General features: G+C 53.0%; 1 protein-coding gene across 7 annotated transcripts; it reads right to left on the bottom strand.

Annotated features, from left to right (window-relative positions):
- Positions 1-10: 10 nt before the first annotated feature.
- On the bottom strand, positions 11-19,104 carry TPM3 (tropomyosin 3). 7 transcript variants are annotated; one of them, XM_039849728.1, is made up of 9 exons: positions 18,880-19,104; positions 13,239-13,372; positions 11,998-12,115; positions 11,814-11,884; positions 11,086-11,161; positions 9,760-9,822; positions 9,504-9,573; positions 8,458-8,536; positions 11-665 (listed from the first exon to the last, which is right to left on the bottom strand). In XM_039849728.1, exons 1-9 carry the CDS (start codon positions 19,009-19,011, stop codon positions 662-664), a joined length of 747 nt encoding a protein of 248 aa, XP_039705662.1. In that variant the 5' UTR covers positions 19,012-19,104; the 3' UTR covers positions 11-661. The 7 variants fall into 7 exon arrangements, with proteins under 7 accessions (XP_039705662.1, XP_039705665.1, XP_039705661.1 ...); XM_039849731.1 differs by lacking the exon at positions 11,086-11,161 and adding an exon at positions 10,491-10,566; XM_039849729.1 differs by lacking the exon at positions 11-665 and adding an exon at positions 7,518-7,715 and having other exon boundaries at positions 18,880-19,095.
- Between the last annotated feature and the right edge of the window lie 1,618 nt (positions 19,105-20,722).

Below are 20,722 nucleotides of genomic sequence, written 5' to 3'. Positions count from 1 at the left end.
GCTCACCAGCTTTTTTTTTTTTGGCTAACTCCTGGCATCACTTTTCTGGTTTGGCTGGTACTCTGTACAAAGCACTGAGGCTCCCCAGAGTGGAGTCTTTCTCTGGGCTCTGTTTGGCTCTCTGTAAGGCAGGCCCACACCTTCCCCTGCTCTACAGAGAGGACAATATGCATCAGGGTGAAAAATTACCTTCTAAAAATGAGAAAGGGATTAAACTGCTGCTTCGGAGCTGTGGAATTACTTGGAATGTTTTACAAATGGCTGCTACACTGACAACAAAAAAGGTAATTACAAAATGTGTACATCACGACATGCTTTTAAAGACATTTTGCATTGTGCTCGCATTCCCTTAAATGTTGCTCCCACAGGTAAAGGGGCCTCCAGCCCTACCGGAATCTCTGGGGAGAGGCAGAGACAGTTTGGCGAAAAAGACACAGGGGTGGGGGTGGGAGGCAGGAAAAGGAGAAAGCAGCCTTCCAGTTAAAGATCAGCCCTCGGTGTAGAGGTCAGCTTCGAGCAGGCTGGCCTCAGGCGGAGTTGGGGTCAGGGGGAGGAGCAGCGGCAGGGCGGGACTGGGGTGCTCTACATCTCATTCAGGTCAAGCAGAGTCTGGTCCAGCATCCTTTGTGTACAGAGGTGTTCCTCTTTGGTGCATTTCAGTTTATCTAGTGGGGGTAAAGGAGAGACATTACAAAAACCAGAAGTAAATTTCAAGGTCAACCCACTCTGAGAACTGGTCATGCGGCAGGGAAGCTGCGGACTAACGAAGCAGCTGCCTTCTCAGCCACAGAAGTGAGCTATTGCATCACCCGGGTATGCAGGGCCTCCGGCCTGCCTACTGAATTTGCAGGTTTTACTGTATTTCTGGGGGAGGGAGCTGGGGACCTTGTCAGTCATGCCCTCTCCCGCCCACACCCAACCAAGCCTTTCAGCTTTCAGTCCCTGAAGCGGGAGGCCCTAAGTGCCAGCCATCCACTCTTCTAGGCTTGGCCCAGAAGACAATACCTACTACTTGAGATGACTGAGGGGGGGGGGTCTGACCACGGAGAACAAGGACAGGTCTATTTTTCCTACCAGTAGAAACACTAGGATCTCAACTTGAAAAGAGTACAGGGGGACCCTCATGAGCGACAGGCTTTCCCCAAAATGTAGAGAGGAAAAGAATAAAAGAACCCCCACCGTAAAGTCGAAGCATCTCTAAAGAAAACGAAGCTAAGAATACTACCACACATATACGTGTCAGCAAAGCCTAAACAGATTTTTGCAGTTATTGTCTACAGCTAGCCTGTTTCTTACAATTCAACATAAAACCAGGAAAAAGCGTGAGAAAAAAACGTCAGGAAGAAAAGCAGCGGCAGAACATCAGAGAGAATCTAATCCGCCCAGCCAAGCACGGGAGGCGGGGGCAATGCTCAAAGCTTCGACCCACAGAAGGTGATGGCACGCAGACCTATTCGCATCCCACGTCCTTTTTTTCTTTCCCATCCCTTTTCTGCACCCAGAAAGGCCCACCGCCGGGTCTGCAGATGAAGCAGTTCCAACATCGTGTCAAATCGGTCCTTTTATTGTGGGAAAACAGCCATGCAATGGACCGTATCCTGTAGTCAGTGCACAAGCGCGAGAGCAGCAAATAAGGGTGGACAATGCGAACTCTCTTGGATTTGCTCACTACGCGCTCGGGCCCCTCCCTTTATCACCCACGAGCTCTTGAGAAAAGATGGAAATGCAGCGGGAACTGCTCCCACTTTACAGTGCTCTCAGGAAGTCCACACTCTAACTGCCCCGATTAAAAAAGCAATTTGCTCAGGGCGACTCGGCAACTTTCAAAAAGACAATCAGCTCTTTGCTGGGGTCCAGGTCAGTGGCGTGAGCAATGAGCTCGGTTTAGTGGGCACCGGGGAGCCCTGCCATCAGTCACACAGATCATGCAGCGTTAGCTTCAGCTCATTAGAAAGCAGCCGGTTTCGCTCAAGCTGGCTGTAGAGACGCTCTGCAGCGGCAACGGGGAGGAGAAAACACAGGAGGAGAGGAGAAAACAGAGGAGGAGAAAGAGAAAAAGGGAAGGTTAGTAGGGTACCAGACGTGCATTTGGAGACTTTCAGCTAGCTGACAAACGTAACATGCATCTGTGAGGCAGAACGGGTGCCAGGAGGATTCAGCAGGCAGTCAGAGTCAGTCAGTTGGCGGAAAGACCAACAGAGGAACAAAATTTAAAAATCAGACTGACAAGCTGGAAGGACATTCTGAGGGAGAAAAGACATCTCCTTCACAGTATCCATTCCCTGGGCGGAAAAACTGAGAGACAAGTGAAACAGGGCACAGGAAGGAATGCAGGTGGCACGTTAAGAAATACGGTTATAATAATCAGGGTTTGAAAGGAAGCAAAGTGAACAGTTGAGCGTTTTTCTGTAAAAGCATTCGATACAGCATTGTGAATGGAGATTGAGACAAATATCTCTACACCCACTCAATCACCTTCTAATGCTTCTAATGCTTCTTGTTGCAGGTGTTGGGATGGACACGTTACAGTGACCTATTCGATCAAAACCCGACTTCCCCTTTTCTAAAAGAACCCCAACCTTGCAGGGCCAACAGTGTGCCCAGCCCCAGGGAAGGTGAATCACTGGCACGAGCCCACTCAAACTAGATTGTTTTTCCAGCCTCCCTTGCAGCTAGGGGCAATCATGTGATCCAGTTCTGGCCAATGAGATTAGAGGGAGTCTGCTGGGACAATTTCAGCCTCCCTTCTTGCCTTGAACATGGATGTGATGACTAGAGCTACATATTTCAACCTTTAGAGAAAAAAAATCACAGTCAGGCTGTATCAGACCACAGTTGCACAAGTCTAGACTTTTTATTATGCAAGAAAAATAAATCCCATTATTTATTTTAGCGACTCTTAACCTGTTTCTTATCACTGAAGCAAGCATTCCTGACACCAGTAGTTAAGTGCTCAAGTCCCTGGCTTTGTCTGTGATTCCCACCCGAAGCACACTTCGAAGGGGCACGGAGAACCCCAATCCATCCAACCAGCGCAGAGGTGACAGAGATCCGGGGGCAGGAAAGCTGAGCTCCTTCCTGGTCCACTCCTAGTAACAGCCTCTGAAGCTCACAGACAAGTTTCTCCCTATGTTTTACAGTCTGTTTCAAAATGGTCTCAAGACCTCAATATGAAAAAGATGCTTTTCTGCCTTCAAAGCCATCGCATCTGCAGGCTGACTGTAGGCCTTGCTCAGGCACCTGGGCTTCTCGGCTGAGGTGTTCTCATACCACCCAGAAGCTGGGACCAGTACAGTCCCAATAATACTTGGCACTTTATGTGCACTATAATAGCTGTATTAAGAAGCGGAAGTTAGTGACCTTTCAAAATTGCACTGCCCATTAAACCAGAGGTTCTGAATCATGATATTGCCCCCACTCACCCGCAGAGGGGAATCTGGAAATACGTGGAGGTGGGTTTTAATTGTCATAATATCTAGAGAGCCCTACAGATACTTATTAGGCAGGGGACAGCAATAAGTAGGATTGTTCTGTACACCCCAGAATTATCCTGGTCTACGTAACAAAAGCCCCCCATTAGAAAACCACTATACTTGTCCATTAACTCCCTAAGGCCTGGGACGAGACCTGTCTCATTCACTGGGGCACCCTGACGACGAGCAGAGGATCGAGTCTGTGTTGAACTGTCATTGCTTACACTCTCTGTGGTGTCATATTACATAGATTCCCCAAGTGGCCTGGCCCCTCTGTGGCACCCACGTCCTGCTGCTTAGTGCGAACCCCCTGTCTTGGAAAGGAGGTGTATAATCAGGATCTCAGCCCTCAAAACAGCCTGGTCGATGAGGGTTCTGTTCCAGTTAGGGAAGAATAAAGAGACAGAGAAGTGGGAGCATTTTATTGCCTGATTAAACCCCGAAGGCAGAGTTCCCTAAGAATCGTAAGAAGTCCGAAAGATAAATGTGGTTGTTCTCACATCTTGAACTTAGTAGAGTGTCTAACTCTGCCATCTCTAGTGACTAAAAACTCAAAATCAGATACCAGCTCATTCAAGTTCTCGGTCCAGATAACGACAAAATAAAACAAAAAGAGGCGATCCAAAGAATCCATTTGGTGTGATGTCCCTTTTAGCTGTGCCTCGCGCCTAATTAATGAGGGAACAGTCCCATGGAACGGTCCCTTAGGCGTCATCGGTCTGAATCAGGTCAGTTTCATTCCGGAATAGGAAAGGGGGAAGGGGCTCAAAGTAAAGGGAACTACATGAGCTTTAAAGCCTCAAAGTTCCAGGAAGAAAGGAAGGCAGGCAGACAGACAGATTTTGCTCTTTTTCCCCCCACGCCCCTCCCCCAATGTTAAGGCTGGGGAGTACTCAGCCAGGACCGCCTGCGGGAAGAGACCAGGTGCCTAAGGCTGCCGCAACTGCAGGTGGTTCCGCCCACCAGGTACCCGGGGCCCAACCTTTTTGTTCCTCACTCCAACAAAGGTAACGAGGAATTGAAAAACAGATACGTCGGTCTGTGGTTCTTTCTTAGAAATGAAGAAGAGTGGGAAAAGTTGAGAGGTCAAGCCCTTCGCTGGGAGATTACCACTAATGCTTGACCCTGATCCCCTAGCTGGTCCAGGCTCAAGTCTCGCAAGATGGCTTCTTCAAGGGTATCGAGCGTTGAATGAAAGCGTGAATTTAACACGACGGGCTATTTCGAGCTGCACTCAGCTCCCCCGGCTTGCTGGTATCTCCCCTGGCTCACACTAGCCACACCTGTGGGCAAGGACAGCAGCGACCAGAAGTGTTTATTTAACACACTCTTCTCTCCTCTTTCCTTTCCAAAGAGCCTTTCTCTCTGTCAGTCAACTCCTTCTGCCCAAATACCAAAACACCTAGGACTGTACTAGCCAATGCAGCGGCCACCAGCCACAAGCGGCTTGTGAAATTCATAGGAACCAGAAGTAAATAAAATTGGAATTTGAGCCCTTCATAATAACACTAGCCACACTGAGTTCTCAAAAGCCAACAGGGCTTTAAGCTACACTTCTTGCCTTTCGTTCTTTCGTTCCTTGAAACACGGCTCCTCTCCTTGATCTTAAGGCTCAAAATGTACCCTCAAACTAACAACATGTCAACGACAATGTCCCATCTCCAGTTATCTTCCTTCTCCACCCGTCCGAGTTGAACCGCTGGAAAGGATCCAGCCTTGAACTTCCAACCAATATCAAAGCTACTCGTCCTCCCTCTGCCCCTCCGACCAGTCCCAGTTGGCTTCCTCCTCTACAGAGTTCCCCCTTTGCTCGATTCTTTTTACGTTTGCAATTGTCCTTTGGGGTTCTAATGTACTTCATGGCCTAAACCCGCTGCCACCCTATGGATTCCAAAATCTCTTGCATCACTGCCCCCCGCAAGCCCCAGGATTGTTTCACCTGAATACCTGCCGGTTTCTCAGAATTCTATTCTTGTCTACCTTGCCCATCTCTCCGAACTAGGACCACGTGACCGCCCATCACCGCCAATACCACCATTTTCCTAGGTTCCAGACCAGTCCGCCTGGACTTTCCCTCCTCACATTTAGCGGCCAAGCCCTTCGAAGTACCCCACCTACAGCGCCATCTCTCGACCACCAGGACCCCGGTTCAGATTACCAGCCCTGGAAAAACAGCAATCGCCTCACTCAGCACTGCCCAGAGTGTGGCATCGTCACCGCGAGCAGCAGGTGAGATGTCAAGCAGTATACATTTGCGAACTTTAAGAAAAATTTATTTGCTGCTGTATTTTAATGTGCATTAGAGAAAAACACTAGTGCACATCTAACTGATTTCGAATTAGAATTCGTAGACTAAAAATAAAACCCATTTGAAAACGAGTCGATCTGAACAAATACGGAGGCAGCATGTGCATATGGCAAAAGCCACCAAGTGGCATGTGAGTGACTGAAATTTGGGAACCATCATCTTAATGGATCACTCTCCTAACCTGCCCTCCCTTCCCGATGGTCTTAACTCAGCCGGCAACTTGACTACCGTCGCTGCTCCGCCCCACCAACACGACCTTGGTCCAAACCTCCAGTAACATCCCCATCGCCTACAAAATAAAACTGAACTCCCCAGCCTGCTTTCGGCTCCTGTGTCCTTCCTTGACAGCTACTGTGTCCTTCCCATCCCCATCTACGCCATTATTCTTTCGCTTCTTTGCTGCCCAATATCTACTGCACCTCAACCAAACTGCCTGTCAAAAATCCAATCCTCTGGAACCCAGTGAAAGTGAAGAGGCGAGTTGTGGCATGTTTATTAAGTATCTGTCACATGCCTCCTTCCGTGAGTCTTTCCTAATCACCTCCCTGGAATCAAGGTCCCCTCGAAACTCCCACAACACTTTATTTATTTGTGGCACTTGTCTCACGTCATTGTTATACATATACATGTATGATCTCTCTGTGACGAGGTTCTGAGCAACCGGAGTGATCGTTCTGTTCCCACCTTAATGCCCTGTGCCTAGAAGATATCAGTTAAGCGTCAGATGAATAAATCAATCTGGACTTTAATTTCAGAGGCTGTGTGGCAGGGAGAAATGGTATGGATGGGAAAAAACCCTGAATTCGAGTGAGGCCTAGAGTTTTAGATTAGGGAAAACCTCTCCACCCGGCTGTATGTCTATCTAGAAGAAAAGCGAATTTTCGGTATGTACTCTGCTGAAAAACTGGAGCACTATGTGAATAACACTCGAGCACTTAAAGAGCCACGACTGACAGCTGCAGCGTCCAGACTGAACCAGCTCTGCTGTGTCACCTGGAATAGGCGTTTCCGTGATGCTGATTACGTGATTCCATAATCTAAACCAGGGACAATTTTACTAGCAGAAATTTGACATATTAATGCATGTAACAAATCATTACCACCTTGTGCACGTTATTTGAAATAGGCATGCTTGGCTGCTTTTGTTTTCCCGATGACCATTTATCACTTTATAGTCCACGTGTACACACTAGGAGACAAATGGCAGTAAGCCTCAAACAGATAAGGAAGGGTTCAAAAAGAAAACATGTAACTGTTAAAAATTCTATCCACTACGTCTGTTTTGGTGACTCGGGGTGATATAATTAGTCAGGTTCGCTGACAATGCACCTGAACCCAGCGGATGTTCTCACGCAGCATTTGAACCTCCGGCGAGAGGGTACAGGATGCGTGCCAGCAGGCACTTCGCTGGTCTCTCAACCTCACTTATCAGAGAACCTGAAGAGAGGCTGGACAACTCCCCAGGTGGGGTGATTTAAGAATCGGAAGTAAGGGACTTAGATGACCTCATTCGGCCGAGGAGGAAGACGAGGGCTCCTATTCTAGGGAACCTACCAGTCCCCCACTCTGACAGACTCACGTCAGTGGAGTTTAAATGCCAAGAAAAAATAGACACACACAAAAGTGGCTTTGATTATACCAGTCAGAGCAGGGAGAGCCTACATCACACCCCCGAGGCTCCTTCTTAGGGACAGCAGCAGCTTTGTCAATGACACGGATGCAGGGTGGCACGAGGCTTCCAGCGGCTTAACATTTTAATTTGGGGTGGGGGCGGAAGAGAATACATAAGTTGCTTTGTGGCCCCCCGCCGCCCATCCTAATGCCTTGGGGACCAGCCGGGCTGACCCGAATGGAATCCAGGGTGACAGTGGGGCCTTGGGTCCCCCGAGGAAAGGGGGCAGATCCAGAACAGAGCAGAAACGGTGGTAAGTTATCTGTATGGAAAAGTAAGGAGACTCTCGGTGAGAAAGACTAGCATCCATCTACGCAGCCATTGGGAAAACGGAAGACGGGGAAAAGGAAGAGGTGGTGGCAGGGATGATAAAAAAAAAAAAAAAAGAGCCAGGTGTTACAGCCGGAGTCACTGGCTTCTCTCCGGGGTTAGTGGGAAAGACATGAGGCGCAGGTCAGCTTCAAGACCGGGGATGCACAGCAAACGGGGGAGGGTCCCCGACAACTCTTCTTGGTGCTTTTTACTACTGGCTCGCTCTGGGACCGAGATCCAGGAATCAAGTTCAATTCTCGGGTGCATTTGATATTTCCAATCATGGGTGACACTCTCCCGGGAACTTTAACATCGGGGCACAAAGCAAATACACCAGGAGGTCTGAGTTTTGCTCCGCAGTGTGAGAGCCAAGTCACTGGCCCTCGGCTGCACGAAGACACGATTCTACCTTCGGCAGTCTCCCTGCTGGGGAGACTATTTGAGAAACAGAAAACACACCGTGCTGTGATGAAGGGACTGTGAATCAAAACCACAGGTAGGTCAGGGTTGTACCACTGACCCCAAAGTAGATGCTTCCCCAGCTTCTGCCAATGAGTAACCAGCACCAATGTTTTAAAGATGAGGGTGGACATTCTAGTGCCCAGAGGATAAAACCAAAGCACACTAAGCGGTCTACACCCCCAGCCACCCGCAAGCCAAGGTCCCAGCCCCGCCTGCTGTCACATAATTACATAGAGGTCATGTCATTGAGGGCGTGGTCCAGCTCCTCGCTAATGGCCTTGTACTTCAGTTTCTGGGCATAGAGCTCATCTGGACAGGCACAGGAACCACAGGGAGGAACGAGGGGACAGAGTGAAAGGTATCAGAGCGCTGAAGAGAGGGTATCATTAGAAATCAGGGAGAGAGTGGCGTGGTGCTGGTCCCACGGCCGTAACTGGCCATTTTCAGATCCACTGTCCCCCGGGACCCACCGGACTTCGTGACACCGCTAATGGATCGCGGCAAGAGTTGAGAACCCGGGCAAAGTCACCACAGGGAATTCCTACCGCCAGAGCCAGAGGCCCTGCTGCTGCCCAGTTAACTCGATTTCTAGCAGTGGCAACGCCTAACTTAACGAAACCAGAAAATGGACCAGTACACATCAACACTCAGCTACTTCGCCAGCTGCTAAGCGTGACCAGTATTCTGGGCCCCTCTGCTCTGCAGGTGGCCTCCCCAGACTCTCCCCAAGACACCCTGCTGCCCAGAGTCACGGCCAGAGCACGTCAGAGCTCTCAGAGTGGACACAGGTGCCCAACGGTGGGGACAGGAAGTATTCAGAAAGCCCTTGGCACAGGTCAGCTCAGGGACGTGGCGATTCCACAGCTGCGCCCCTTGGAGCGGTCTCCCTCAACTTGCGGGGTGAACGGGATTGCCAAAAGTAGCCACGGGGTGACACACGTTCTCGTTGCCTTCTCAAAGTGTGACTACCATTTCACCCCACAGACTAAGGATTTAAGACCATTAGACTGGAGGCAGATGCAGCCATTGCCAGTCTCCTCCACGGAAAAGAGCGAATTCCAGAATGTCAGCTAGCGTCTCACTGAAGGAAAAAGACTGAGTGTAAAACCCCAGTTCTAGGGTTTGACCCACCCCAGCTACTTGTGACATGGGACAGGGCACGGCGTGCACGCCAAGCCACTGCCGACTCCATCCGGAGCCCGGGAAAGAGGTTATCGGTCGCCGGGCACGGTCTTTCTCTGCTTCTGCACGTGCATCCCTCCCCAAGGCTGCATACCTTCCAAGTCGTCGATCGTCTTTTCCAGCTTGGCTACCGATCTCTCGGCGAACTCCGCGCGGGTCTCTGCCTGGAGGGAACACGAAAGCGGCCAGAATCAGGGATGAGGGACGAGACGAACGAGAGGAGAGCCTCGCCCACTTCTACCTTCTGCTTCTACACCCGTCAGAACCCCAGCCAGTGCGTCTAAGTCCGCACGAATGCCTTATGCACCTGCAAGCGTCGGGGTCCATTGCCTACAAGTCCCCTCGCTCACCTCCTTGAGTTTATCGGTGAGGATCTTTATCTCCTCCTCGTATTTGTCTTCTTTCTGAGAGTACTGTAAGAGACGCAGAATGAAAATTTCAGGGGAGAAATGACGGACACAGACGCACCCCGCCCTCACGCCTACTCTGACTGCACAGCCTCTCGCATCCAATGTGCCCACGGTCTCCGAGTAAAAGCAAGGCCGTTTCTGGACAGTGAGTCCTTAGAACCCACAAACCGCTGTGCTCAGAGCCACGACACCCTCTTTTCGAGAATGGACCTGGGCTTTGTATTCACGTCGACCCAGAGGTAGTTTTCGTTCCTCCAGCTTAATGAGTAGCTATAGTGACACCCCAAAGCCACATGGCTAAAATTGTCCCACATGACGATAAAGTCCAGTCATGTGTCTAGATTACTCAGTAGGTCTCGCTCTGATACTATCTGCTGCCACCGTCCTTTCGCTGGGACACCTGTAAGTACCACGGTCACGGCCGTTCGGCACAGCCCTATCAGCCTAAGGAGAACTTGACCGCGGGCACCTGAGACCACGAAGTTACTTTCACTGAAGCAATCCCAGTGCATAGCATTGACCCATAAACCCAGAACCAAAACAGAGGGTAGTGGGTCGGAAGAGCATACGTCCCACTGGGTTATATAAGGAATGGGATTCTCCAGTCTTTCGTTAAGGGCAGGGCTGGGCCCAGGCCCCAGAGCCTGTCGCTGTCACAGACCAGCCCCTACCTTCTCCGCCTGAGCCTCAAGAGACTTGAGGTTGTTGGTGACATTCTTCAGCTCCTCCTCCAGCTCAGAACACTTACTGTGAACATTTTACATACCGCAGGAGAGGGAAGGGGAAGAGGGAGAGAGTAAAAAAAAAGGGGAGAGAGACACACAGACATGAATTGAACCTATGTGTAGAGAGAGCTGGAAGGCACACGGGGGGAGAGAGAAGGTCCCGGGCTCTCCGAGCAAGCATCAGCCCTCCCCCCTCCACCGTAGCCCGTGTCAGCCGGGCCCCGGTGGGCTGGGACCCGGTGTCTGGATACCAATTAGGAGGACAGCTGAGAGAAATCAGTGCCAGGAAGAAGTCATAACTGCTGCCTGGGGCGGAGGTGGGAACGGATGCCCCCCGCCAACGGCCCCCAAATCGCCCACGGGAAGGACCGCAGTGGAGCAACTAGGAAAGGAGATGAGAGATGCCGAGAGGTGGGAAAGAATGGAGCATTCCGTGAGGTGAGAAAGCACTGGACGCGTCAACCAGTGGAGGGGAGGCGGCTGCAAAACAGAAACAAAACCACACCGTCCACGGAACCTCTCTGGGCTTAACGGTTAGTACCTTTTCCTCAGCAGCACTCAGACACTTCAGGTTCTGGTCCATCAGTCTGATCTGCTCATCCATCTCTCGGCAACGGCTGTTAGTGACAGTCACGGGGGTCGCACAAGCCAGGTTGCGGGGAGGGAGAAAGGTCAAAAGGGAACACAGCAAGAAAACAAGCAGCGGAATGGAAAAAAAAAATTTTTCACAAAATGGGAAGAAAACACCACCATGGTCGTGATATGTCATGTCTGGGACGGGGGGGACGCGAGGGAAGCACAAACACATCAGCGCTTTGTCAGACGAGGCCCAGAAGGTGCCGGCGGCGGGCCAGCTCCCGGCCGCCCTCGCCCTCAAGCTGCCCAGCAGGTCGGCAGAGTGGTAAAAACAGATGACAGGTCTTAGGTCACGGGAGCCACTTCCGCCCTCGGAGGACCGGACCTCAGGTGCGAGGACCCGGCGGGGCCTTCGGGTCAACGGCTCGCCTCTTATCGTTAGTCTTTCTTTTTCTCTCAACTTTCAAAACCCTGCCTACGAGATATGAGAAAACCCCATTCGTCACCTGTCACCAGTCAGGAGGGCTAAGAAAGGCCAAAGCCATTCACAGGGCCTAAAAAGGCGCTACAGATAATGCCTGCTCTCTGGGCCTTGTTTAACAAGGGTGAAGGAATGCCAGCTCACTCACATTAGTGCCCAAGCCAAAGGGGGAGGGACAAAGTGTGGCAAGACTCGGGGGCCGAGATACTCACGACTCTGCCAGCTCGGCTCGCTCCTCCGTGCGTTCCAAGTCCCCCTCGATGATCACCAGCTTGCGAGCCACCTACGGGGGAAGACCGGGTACGGCCCAGTGAGGCAAAGGGGCCACTTCCCTCTCGTGGTTCTTCTCAGAAGGCCATGTCACCAGTGAGAAGGGACGGGCGAAAGGTGCCTCACCTCTTCGTACTTCCTATCTGCCTCTTCTGCGATGTGCTTAGCTTCTTTGAGTTGGATTTCCTGGAGTTCCATTTTCTCTTCATCTTTTAAGGCTCGGTTTTCAATAACCTTCATACCTCTGTAAGAAACAATTAAGGACAAATGTGGCACTGACGATCGTCTGTCATCGGCTCCTCTCCAAGGGACCGGAATTGCACCGATAGAAGCCCATTCCTCTCCGCTCGCCAGCCAGAAAGATTCCCATCGCACCCCTATTCAATTTGTTTTGTTTAAAACTTCTTCCTGTAGAAATGACGTGCTTGTTAAGAAATTGGTATTTAAGAGTAAGGTCTAAGGGCATCGAGTGAAAAGTTAAGTCTCTCCACTTCCAGCCCTGCTCATCAGAGGAGATCTCTCCCCTCATAATCCTTCCAGAAACATTTTCTGTAGATAAAGTGCAAAGAAGCGTCAGCCCCACGCCTTGACGGGACCGCACGCACGGCTCTGCACCTGCTCCCTCGCTCTCTACAGTTTGGGCCCCGCTCTGCGACAGCGCGCTCGGGGCGGGTCCAAGTCTCACGGCCACGTCAGCGTGCTCCCAGGAGGGCGTTCTTAACTCTGAGAAGCCTCCATCTGATCCCAGGCAAGTCGCCAGGCACCTCCATTCTAGGTTAACTCAGACGGCACAGAACCAATCGGCTATTTTCAGCAACGATGAGCTGTGATTTGGTTCAGGGTCTGCGGTTCCCAGCCCTGCCTGTACACGCTGAAATCTCACCAGAAGGACGACAGACGCCCCGGATCCCCTCTCACGATGGACTCTAACCGAGCTAGGGTGGGCTGCAGACATTCCCATCTTTCTAAAGCCCTGACGACCCCCGCCCCTCACTCCCACGATTCTAACAGTGCAGCCAGGGACGGGAGCCAGTCCCGCCGGGCTCCGCCTCCAGGGTTCCTGGTCCACAGGGCAGGGCTGGGGCTGAGACTCGAAATCTCCGCCAGGTTCCCAGGTGCTGCTGGTCTGGGAATCTCACTTAGGGAACCACCGCTTTAGGGGGACTCATCTCACAAGTTTATGATTCACTAAGTGGAGGCCCATCTGGCGATGTCATTTGCAGATTGTTAGATCCATTTACAGAGAAGTGCCAATTACAAAGGGGTCAGAGTCCCGGTAACGCTGTCTTCATCTGGAGACGAGGGGAAGGGGTGCTGTGAGGCAGGAGCTATCCTGAAAGGCACAAGGCATCACCCCCTCTACCCACCGCTCGCTCTCGTCCGCAGCCTTCTCAGCCTCCTCCAGCTTCTGCAGGGCGGTGGCCAGGCGCTCCTGGGCGCGGTCCAGCTCCTCTTCAACCAGCTGGATCCTACGGTTCAGGGACGCCACCTCGGCCTCAGCCTGCATTTGAAAGAGTGGACAAAGGAAGCAGACGCATGGCCGAGAGAAAGAGAACGAACTATGACGTAAGATGGGTTGACTAGCAGGGAGGAAGCCAGAGCCTGGCGGGGCAGAAGCGGTCTCGGCTCCGATGCATGTGAGATCCAGCAGACACGACTGTACACATGCACGCGTATCATTCCCCTGCGTCTCCCATCAGCAAATCCCCCTATGTTGCACAGGAAGAGTGTCTGAAAACTCGGCGCCTTGCCCAGCCCAGCGTCAGTCAGTGCCACCCCGTTTCTGGACTCGGTTCAAATTCCTGAACACACTGGTCGCCAGCGAAGGGCCCCTTCTGCTCCGGCTTAGGGCTGCGTCTCGCTCTTCAGCAACTTTCTTACAAGTGTCTCATAAAGCAAGTCGATAAGCAAGCAGTTCTGGAAAGAGGGAATCTTGGGTTGTCTACTGATTTGCTGTTTGACTCAAACTGTTGACCCTCCGGTCACCCCACCCTAATACACCAGGAGGATGACTAACCAAGAGAATGTTTTCCAGAATAATCGTCCAGACCAGAAAGCGAAAGGCTGGTACACTGGGATACCTACCCCGCCCCCCACTGCAATTTGCCCCCGCCCCAAAGTTGACGACAAGGAGCCTCTCAGGCTAAAATCACCTGCTTTGATGAAATTACAAAAAGAACTCGAGGCAGAAGAGAGTGTCTCTTCTGTGCCCACCACCGCGCCTCCAAACTTCCGAACTGCGACCCCTTTCTATTTCTCTAGTTAACCCCGTTACCCTCGCGCTCCGGGACAGCTCAGGACACCTGCTGCCCTGCCCCCGCCCCACCACCAACCGCAGGCTGAGGTGCAAGCACGCCGTGCCCCCTCCTTGATAATGGACGAGACTCGAGGCGAGGAGGCAGCGCACGTGGGACCCGCTGGTGGAAAAGCTCCCCGCCGAGGACGGCCTCTCCCCCGCCGACCCACCGCCAGCCACGGAGTCTAACCAGCCCTGCGCTCTACCCGGCTGAGATGCTTATCCCAGAGCCTGGTAAACACGATATCTCCTCTGCAGTCCAGACGGTGCCTGAATGCCACTGCCCTGATTTCCTCCTGGCGTTGAGGAACGGGGGTGCGGGGGCGGCTGCAGAAATAATCCAGACCACGACCACTACCCCTCCTGGGGAGGGATACAGCCCATACGGTTATCTGGCTCAAAAATTTCCAAATACAAACATGGGAGGTTCAGGGGGCGGAGAATGGCTATAACCCCTGATCTACAGGAAAAGAAAATCGAGACGTCTGAAATTACGAAGAAACCATTCGTGTCTCTAACTATACTGTTTAAAACGCCACGAAACAAGTAAATATTCTCCGGTCCCGTCTCTTGCAGGAAAGCAGATGTCCCCTAGGACAACACACATTTCTCCCCACAAATTCAAAAAGTCAAGATTACAGGAACAAGTCAGGCTATCGGGCAGGAACTACGAAACACTGCCAGCGTGACTTATCTGACCCCCCTCTACCCTCAGACGCCTAGAACTAAAAATAAAGAATGGAACCAGATTTGGAGGAAAGTCATGAAATCTCAGTCCCCATCCAGCGAGCTCACCAGTAGTTACCCAAATGGAGGAGATAACAGGCTACGGGGGCGGGAGTGTAGAGTTTCCATGACAACAAGCTGGCTCGGGCGGTTTCTCCCACAAATCAGCATTTACAATAGAATTCTTCGCAAGGCTGAAAAGGGGGGAGGAGAAACCCATCTTGGTGCCCTCAGAGGAGCATGCGCACGGCGCATTAACCGAGCTCATATCAAAAGCAGAACCCAAGACGGAAGTCCCAGCGAAAGCTTCTAGACCCCTGTGGGGGGAGGTCAGGAGGGCAGGCGCTGTTCTCTTTTCTCTCCTCCCGCAGAGGATCAGTTCTCTTTACCACGAAACGAAAGCTCTGCAGAATCGAGATCTGTTAGTACCTGTGGAGGGGCGAGGAAAGACACCTGACGTCTCCCTGGAACCAGAACCTCTGCAAAACGCTTGTCAACTGGGTCGGGCCAAGAGACCGAGTGGGACCGACTTCTGCAAACCCGCATGCAAAACAGGGCCTTGGGGGACATGGGGTTGTATGCTATTCCAATCACCCTAGATTTAGCGTATGTGGTTTTGATCTTTCTGCCCACCCGCCTCTGCCCAGCTTGGAGGGTATGCGCTGAGGTCCTTGCTTCAGGTAATAACAGGATTCTCCACTGCCCAGGAAGCAGAGATCCCAACGGGGGAGGGCAAACAGCAGCAATTCGGTCACACTGAATGGAAGATGGCTGACGACAGCTTCAGCTGAGAAATGAGTTCGATCTAAAATACCACCATCCTCCATGATGGAGAGGTTCCCCAAGCACACCACACCCTCAAGGCAAGAAACTGACAGGGCACTGGTGCCAGGAGGAAGATCAGGGCCAAGGACAGAAGGGGATTAACCTAAATCTGGCTCTCTGCCACTCTGGGGTTTCTCTTTTTAGACAAAAGCCACAGATGAAATTCAAAGGAAATGAGTAATGGAAGTCAGGCTTGAGCCCTGTAAGTAGAGGACAGCTCAGTTCGCTGTGATCACAATGTATCAACCCTGGGAGATACCGTGTCCTTGGGGACTTGAAATTTCACCAAAGGGGGAGGCCGGCTGGAAGGGAGTAGAGCTATCAGCCAGAGCAAACAAAGGTGGGGTCTGAGCCAGGCACTCAGAGCAAAGGGCTGTTTGCCTCTCCCTCGTGAGTGTGTGCTTTGGTGCGAAGGAAAGAAAGGTAATCAGCAGGAAAACCAATTTAAGGCAAAGAAAGGTGACAAAGCCGTCGCTTAGTCCTCCAGACCCAGGTACAGGAGCCACGACAGTCCCACATCCTAACCCGCTCCAGAGACGAGGAATCGGGAATGAGACCAGAAGCGAAACTGCTGTTTGAAGTCCACTCACTCCCTCAATAGTATTTCTAAATGTTTTAGACCAGAAAAAGGAGAGACAAAGTACCAGGGGGAAGTTAGGGGAGAGGAAACGCAAACTACACGCTTAAAAGTGGTTAAAACAGTAATTTTTATGTTATGTGTATTTTTACCACCACCATCACAGCCAAAAACCAGATAAGGAAAAAGGCTGCGTTTAAGCATTATGTTGCCTTCTGTTCAAATCTAGCAAGAAGTGCAAGGGAAGAATCAAAATCGAAAGCGGAATGGACAAGGTGCTACACTGTAAAAGGTCACGCTCCAGGCCACAGCAGGAAGGAAACAGGGACCCCAGGCTAATCCAGCCTCAGCTCTGGATTCACCCAGCTTCCAGCGAGGGCTGGATGTTCACACAAAGCGACCAGTGAAATAATCAAGTGACAACCCACTGACAGCACGTGTGCCATCAGGGAGAGCTGATCTCCCAGCGCCAGAGGGAGGAGCCTGCAAAACCCACATTCCAGAAGGTCCTAAGGGGCTAACAGGTAGCCCAGGCAACCCGCTTCTTTCCCACAGGTGTCTCTTCCTCCGGAGAGGTTCAAAGCGCAATGGAGCAGAAAGCCAAAAGATTAGGCTCGCTCAAGATGGGGAGCAGAAGACGCTCGTTTCATCAATACTTAACCATCGCCCTACTTCTCCATCTGAGGACTTCCTCACCAGACCTCACCCAGTCAGCAAATGTGACAAACTCTGAGTGAAGGAGTAGTAAATAAAACATCTGAAGCCGCTCGCTCTGCTGCCCGTCACCCCAGAGTCACCAAGGGTGGAAAAAAAGGAGCCAGGTTCTCCTGGAAAGAAATGACCAAACCCTGGGGGGCTGGGCGTGGGGGGACGTGACATCACTCCATCTTAGAACTCTTCCTAGGGTGCCCATGCTTGTATGGTGGGCCTCTGACTCTTTAGCGCACATGTAGCTAGTTCCTTCAGCCGTCCTCTCTTCCCCTTTAAGGGGATCTGGTCACCAGAACAAAGGAGATGAGAAAGTGTCACTGGTCATAAAGAGTCACCCAGCCAGTCCATCTCACTTGAATTGATAATTAAAAGTCACTGGCATAAAGAGGAAAAAGCCACTCAGAAAAAAGTGACTGAGGAAGACAAGCTCCCAGCATTTCCATGCCCAGAAAAAAAAAAAACTAGTATTCTAACAATTTAAGTATTAACCTGGAGGGCTGCTGCCCCCACCTCCTTCCCCCTCAAAAACATGAATTCCCAGCCACTCCCCTGAGGAGCAGCCAAAGAAAGAAAGAAAAAAAAAACTTACCGAGGGAAAGAACAACAGAGAATACCAATAAACCACAAGAGTTCTTTCAAATTTTAGCAACAGCTACTTGCCTCTCCAGCCTCAAACCCTCCTAAACCAAAGCCTCAGCCCAGGAGATCAGCTCCACCCAGCAGACTGCACCCGAGACCTTGGAAAACCGTGTGGCTCACTATTACTGGACCACTTCCGAACGGAAAGCGGTTTCGAGAATCACCATTCATCCCGCCAACATCTTATGTTCCAACTTTCCGCTGAATAGTTACTGAACTAAAAAAAAAAAAAAGACACTGGTGGGTAACGGGGAAAGCAGCAGAGACACGTTACTAGAGGCCCCCTGGGGAGTCATGACTCCGTCTCCATCGGCCACACTGCCTGGTCGGATCAGAAACCTCGACGGAAATCGGCACTCCAGACGATTCTCTGCCACACACGCCCGCTTATCAGCTCTGCTTGGGAGAAGTGTCCCTAACCGGTTCAGCTTGCCCTGATCGATCACACTTCAGCAATCAAGGCCTGGCTGTGGCAGAAGTTCCTGCCTTCCAGGTCCTCATGGGCCGGGCCAGACGTGTTTTGTTGGCTCCCACATCTGCACTAACGTGGGGACTGAAGCAGCATCCCCTCCTCTCTCGCTTCGCGTGGGTTGAGAGTGGGGTTTCGCAGTCGCAAGGGCTCCCCGTAAGAGGAAAGGGCCCCCGGCCGGAGGATGGGCCTCCACCTCCTCCAGGGAGGGCACCGCGCTTCCTCTCGGCCGACTGCTGCCTCATTTCCTGAGCAAGAGGAGGGAGCGGAAAGGCTGCCAGCAGCCGAGCCGGGGGCTTCCCGGCGGTACCCACCCCTGAGCCCCACCCTCTCACCCTCCCTCCGGCCCAGTACCTCCCAGGCCGAAGGAGCACCCACCTACTCTCATCCTTCGGGCCGGAAACCTCAAACCAGAGCCAAGTCCCCCCGCTTCACGGCAAAGTGGGGGAGGGAGAGGCCGCCGAGCCCCTCCCCCCGGCCGCGCCCGGCTCCCAGGGGCTGAATGAATGAGCCGGGGGAGGAGGAGAGCCACTCCCCGGGCCGCGCGGGGCTCGGCTTCCCCCGAGGATGAGCCTGCCCGCCCGAGCGCCCGAGCCCCTCGCCCGCTCGAGCTCCGCTCGCAGCCGCGCCCCGCCCGCCGTCCGGGCTCCAGCGTCCCCTCCGAGCCTGCCGGCCCCCGAGCACCGCGCTCCGCCGCCGATCAAGGGCGCCGGGCCGCGGCGGCTGCAGCGCCGGCCCGCCTCACGCGCCTCGCCCTGCCCGTACCTGCTCGCGGGCCCGCCTTTCCCCCTCCACTTCCCGCTGGAGGCGCTCGGCCCGCTCCTCCGCGTCATCCGCCTGCTGCTGCAGGACCTGGATCTTGCGCTTCACCGCCTCGATGGTGGTGATCCCGGCCATGGTGCCCACCCAGCTCCCGCTCGCGCTCTGCTTCCTGCCTCCTCCGCGCCGCGCTGCAGCCGCGGCTCGCCCCACTTCCGCCTGCTCCGCCCTGAAATACCGGAACTCGCCCCCCTCCCGGATGTGACGTCGTCGCCGCCGCCGCCGCCGCCGCGCCCTCCCCCCGCAAGGCCGGCAGGAAGGCCGGCAGTCGCGCGGTCCGGCGGCCCGGCGCGGGCGGCGCCTCCCGGTCGCCATGGGCGACCCGCTGCGCTTATCCCTGGGCCGGCAAAGGGGGGCGGGGCTGGGACGAGGGGCGCTGCCATGGCAACCGGAAGGCGCGTCGTGGCCTAGCCGGTCCCGCCCGGCTGGCCGCCTCTGTGCTGCGCTTACACTCCCGCCGCCGGCCCCTCACTCCCCGCCCCCGTGCTGACCCGCCACCACCTGCCCGCTGGGGCGCCCCGCACCCTCTCCGTGATACAAACGTCCTGCGGGCCTCTGCTTCCACCCACCCCACCCAGGCTCCAAAACCAGGTGCTGAGAAAATCCTACACCCTCATCTTCGGAAGAGCCCCACTCCGCCACCTCCTTTCAAAGTCTGCCCGGGTAGGTTCTCGCCCATCTCCTGACAGTCAGTGAAGGGAGGTCTGGGGGCGGAAGGGACGGCTGGGCCGGTTGGCAGGATTCTCATTCTGTTTGGCATCGGCTATGAACTTGAGTGTTCAGTTTAGAACACTAGTCTTTCCCCTGTTCCTTTTCGGAGTCAGTATGCACCAGCGGTTTGCCAACCTGCCAGCCCCTCCAAACCTTAAATGGTTCAGGACTCGGTAATTAATCATCGCTTACAATTGCTTCTGTGGGTGAGGAAGATACCTTACGCCCCCATCTTATCAAGAAGGAACTCTGTCGCGGATCACTGCACTGGGGATCGGAGCCTCCATTCTGTGTTATAACTGTCACCACTTTCTCTGCTGCCTCTGCTTCCAGGTACCCCAGCGACCTATTTATTTGGAACCCGCCCCTACAGGCACTGCCGGGCAGGACTTTTGGAAGCACCATAGTAAAGAGATTTGAAAATTTTATCATCTTCCCTCTCATTTCTCCGTATACCTCCCACCTTCCGAGTAACGAATGGTAGTAAATCTCTCCTCTGGCGCCGCCCTCTTTTCCCTTAGAGAATTCGGGTGCGGAACAGGACTTCGGATTAATAATCTTAGCCCCCCACGGCCTGGTAGGTAAAAGCTGCTGCCCTCAGCGCCTGGTTCTGAGGCCACTTCTCCAGAGACTCTGTCTCCCTGTCTCCTTTTAGAAACACAGCAATGAGGCTGTTCAGAGGAAACAACGGCGGACAGACAAAAAGTAATTTGCTTGATAGAGTAACCTGTGCGCTTTGTTCTCCCCCCTTTATCCCCCCAGTCAGCGGGAAGGAAGAACAGGGCTCTGCGTCTGGGTGCTGGTCAGCAGGGGGCACTGTTGCACCTCCCTTGGCCTTAGGGAGGAAACAGCACAGTAGACAAAACCAAAGGGGTGGAGAGAGCAGCGCCTCCGGCCTGATGCTGGTGGATTTGAACAGATGACCTTCCCTTGATCCATGGGAACAGGTGCATTGACTCCCGATAGCCTAAAAGCGTGATGGATGGGCAGAATGGTGCCCAGTGCTGTTGCTTTCCTGGTAACCAACGGAAACCACAATCTCTCGACGGGCGCGTGTGTCTGTGTATGTCCGTCCTCT

The sequence above is a fragment of the Pteropus medius genome, unplaced genomic scaffold (genome assembly GCF_902729225.1).
Source record: "Pteropus medius unplaced genomic scaffold, Ma_sr-lr_union100, whole genome shotgun sequence".
Lineage (NCBI taxonomy): Eukaryota > Metazoa > Chordata > Mammalia > Chiroptera > Pteropodidae > Pteropus > Pteropus medius.
Note: the sequence above shows the minus strand (reverse complement) of the source record. Positions and strands in the feature narration are given on the sequence as shown.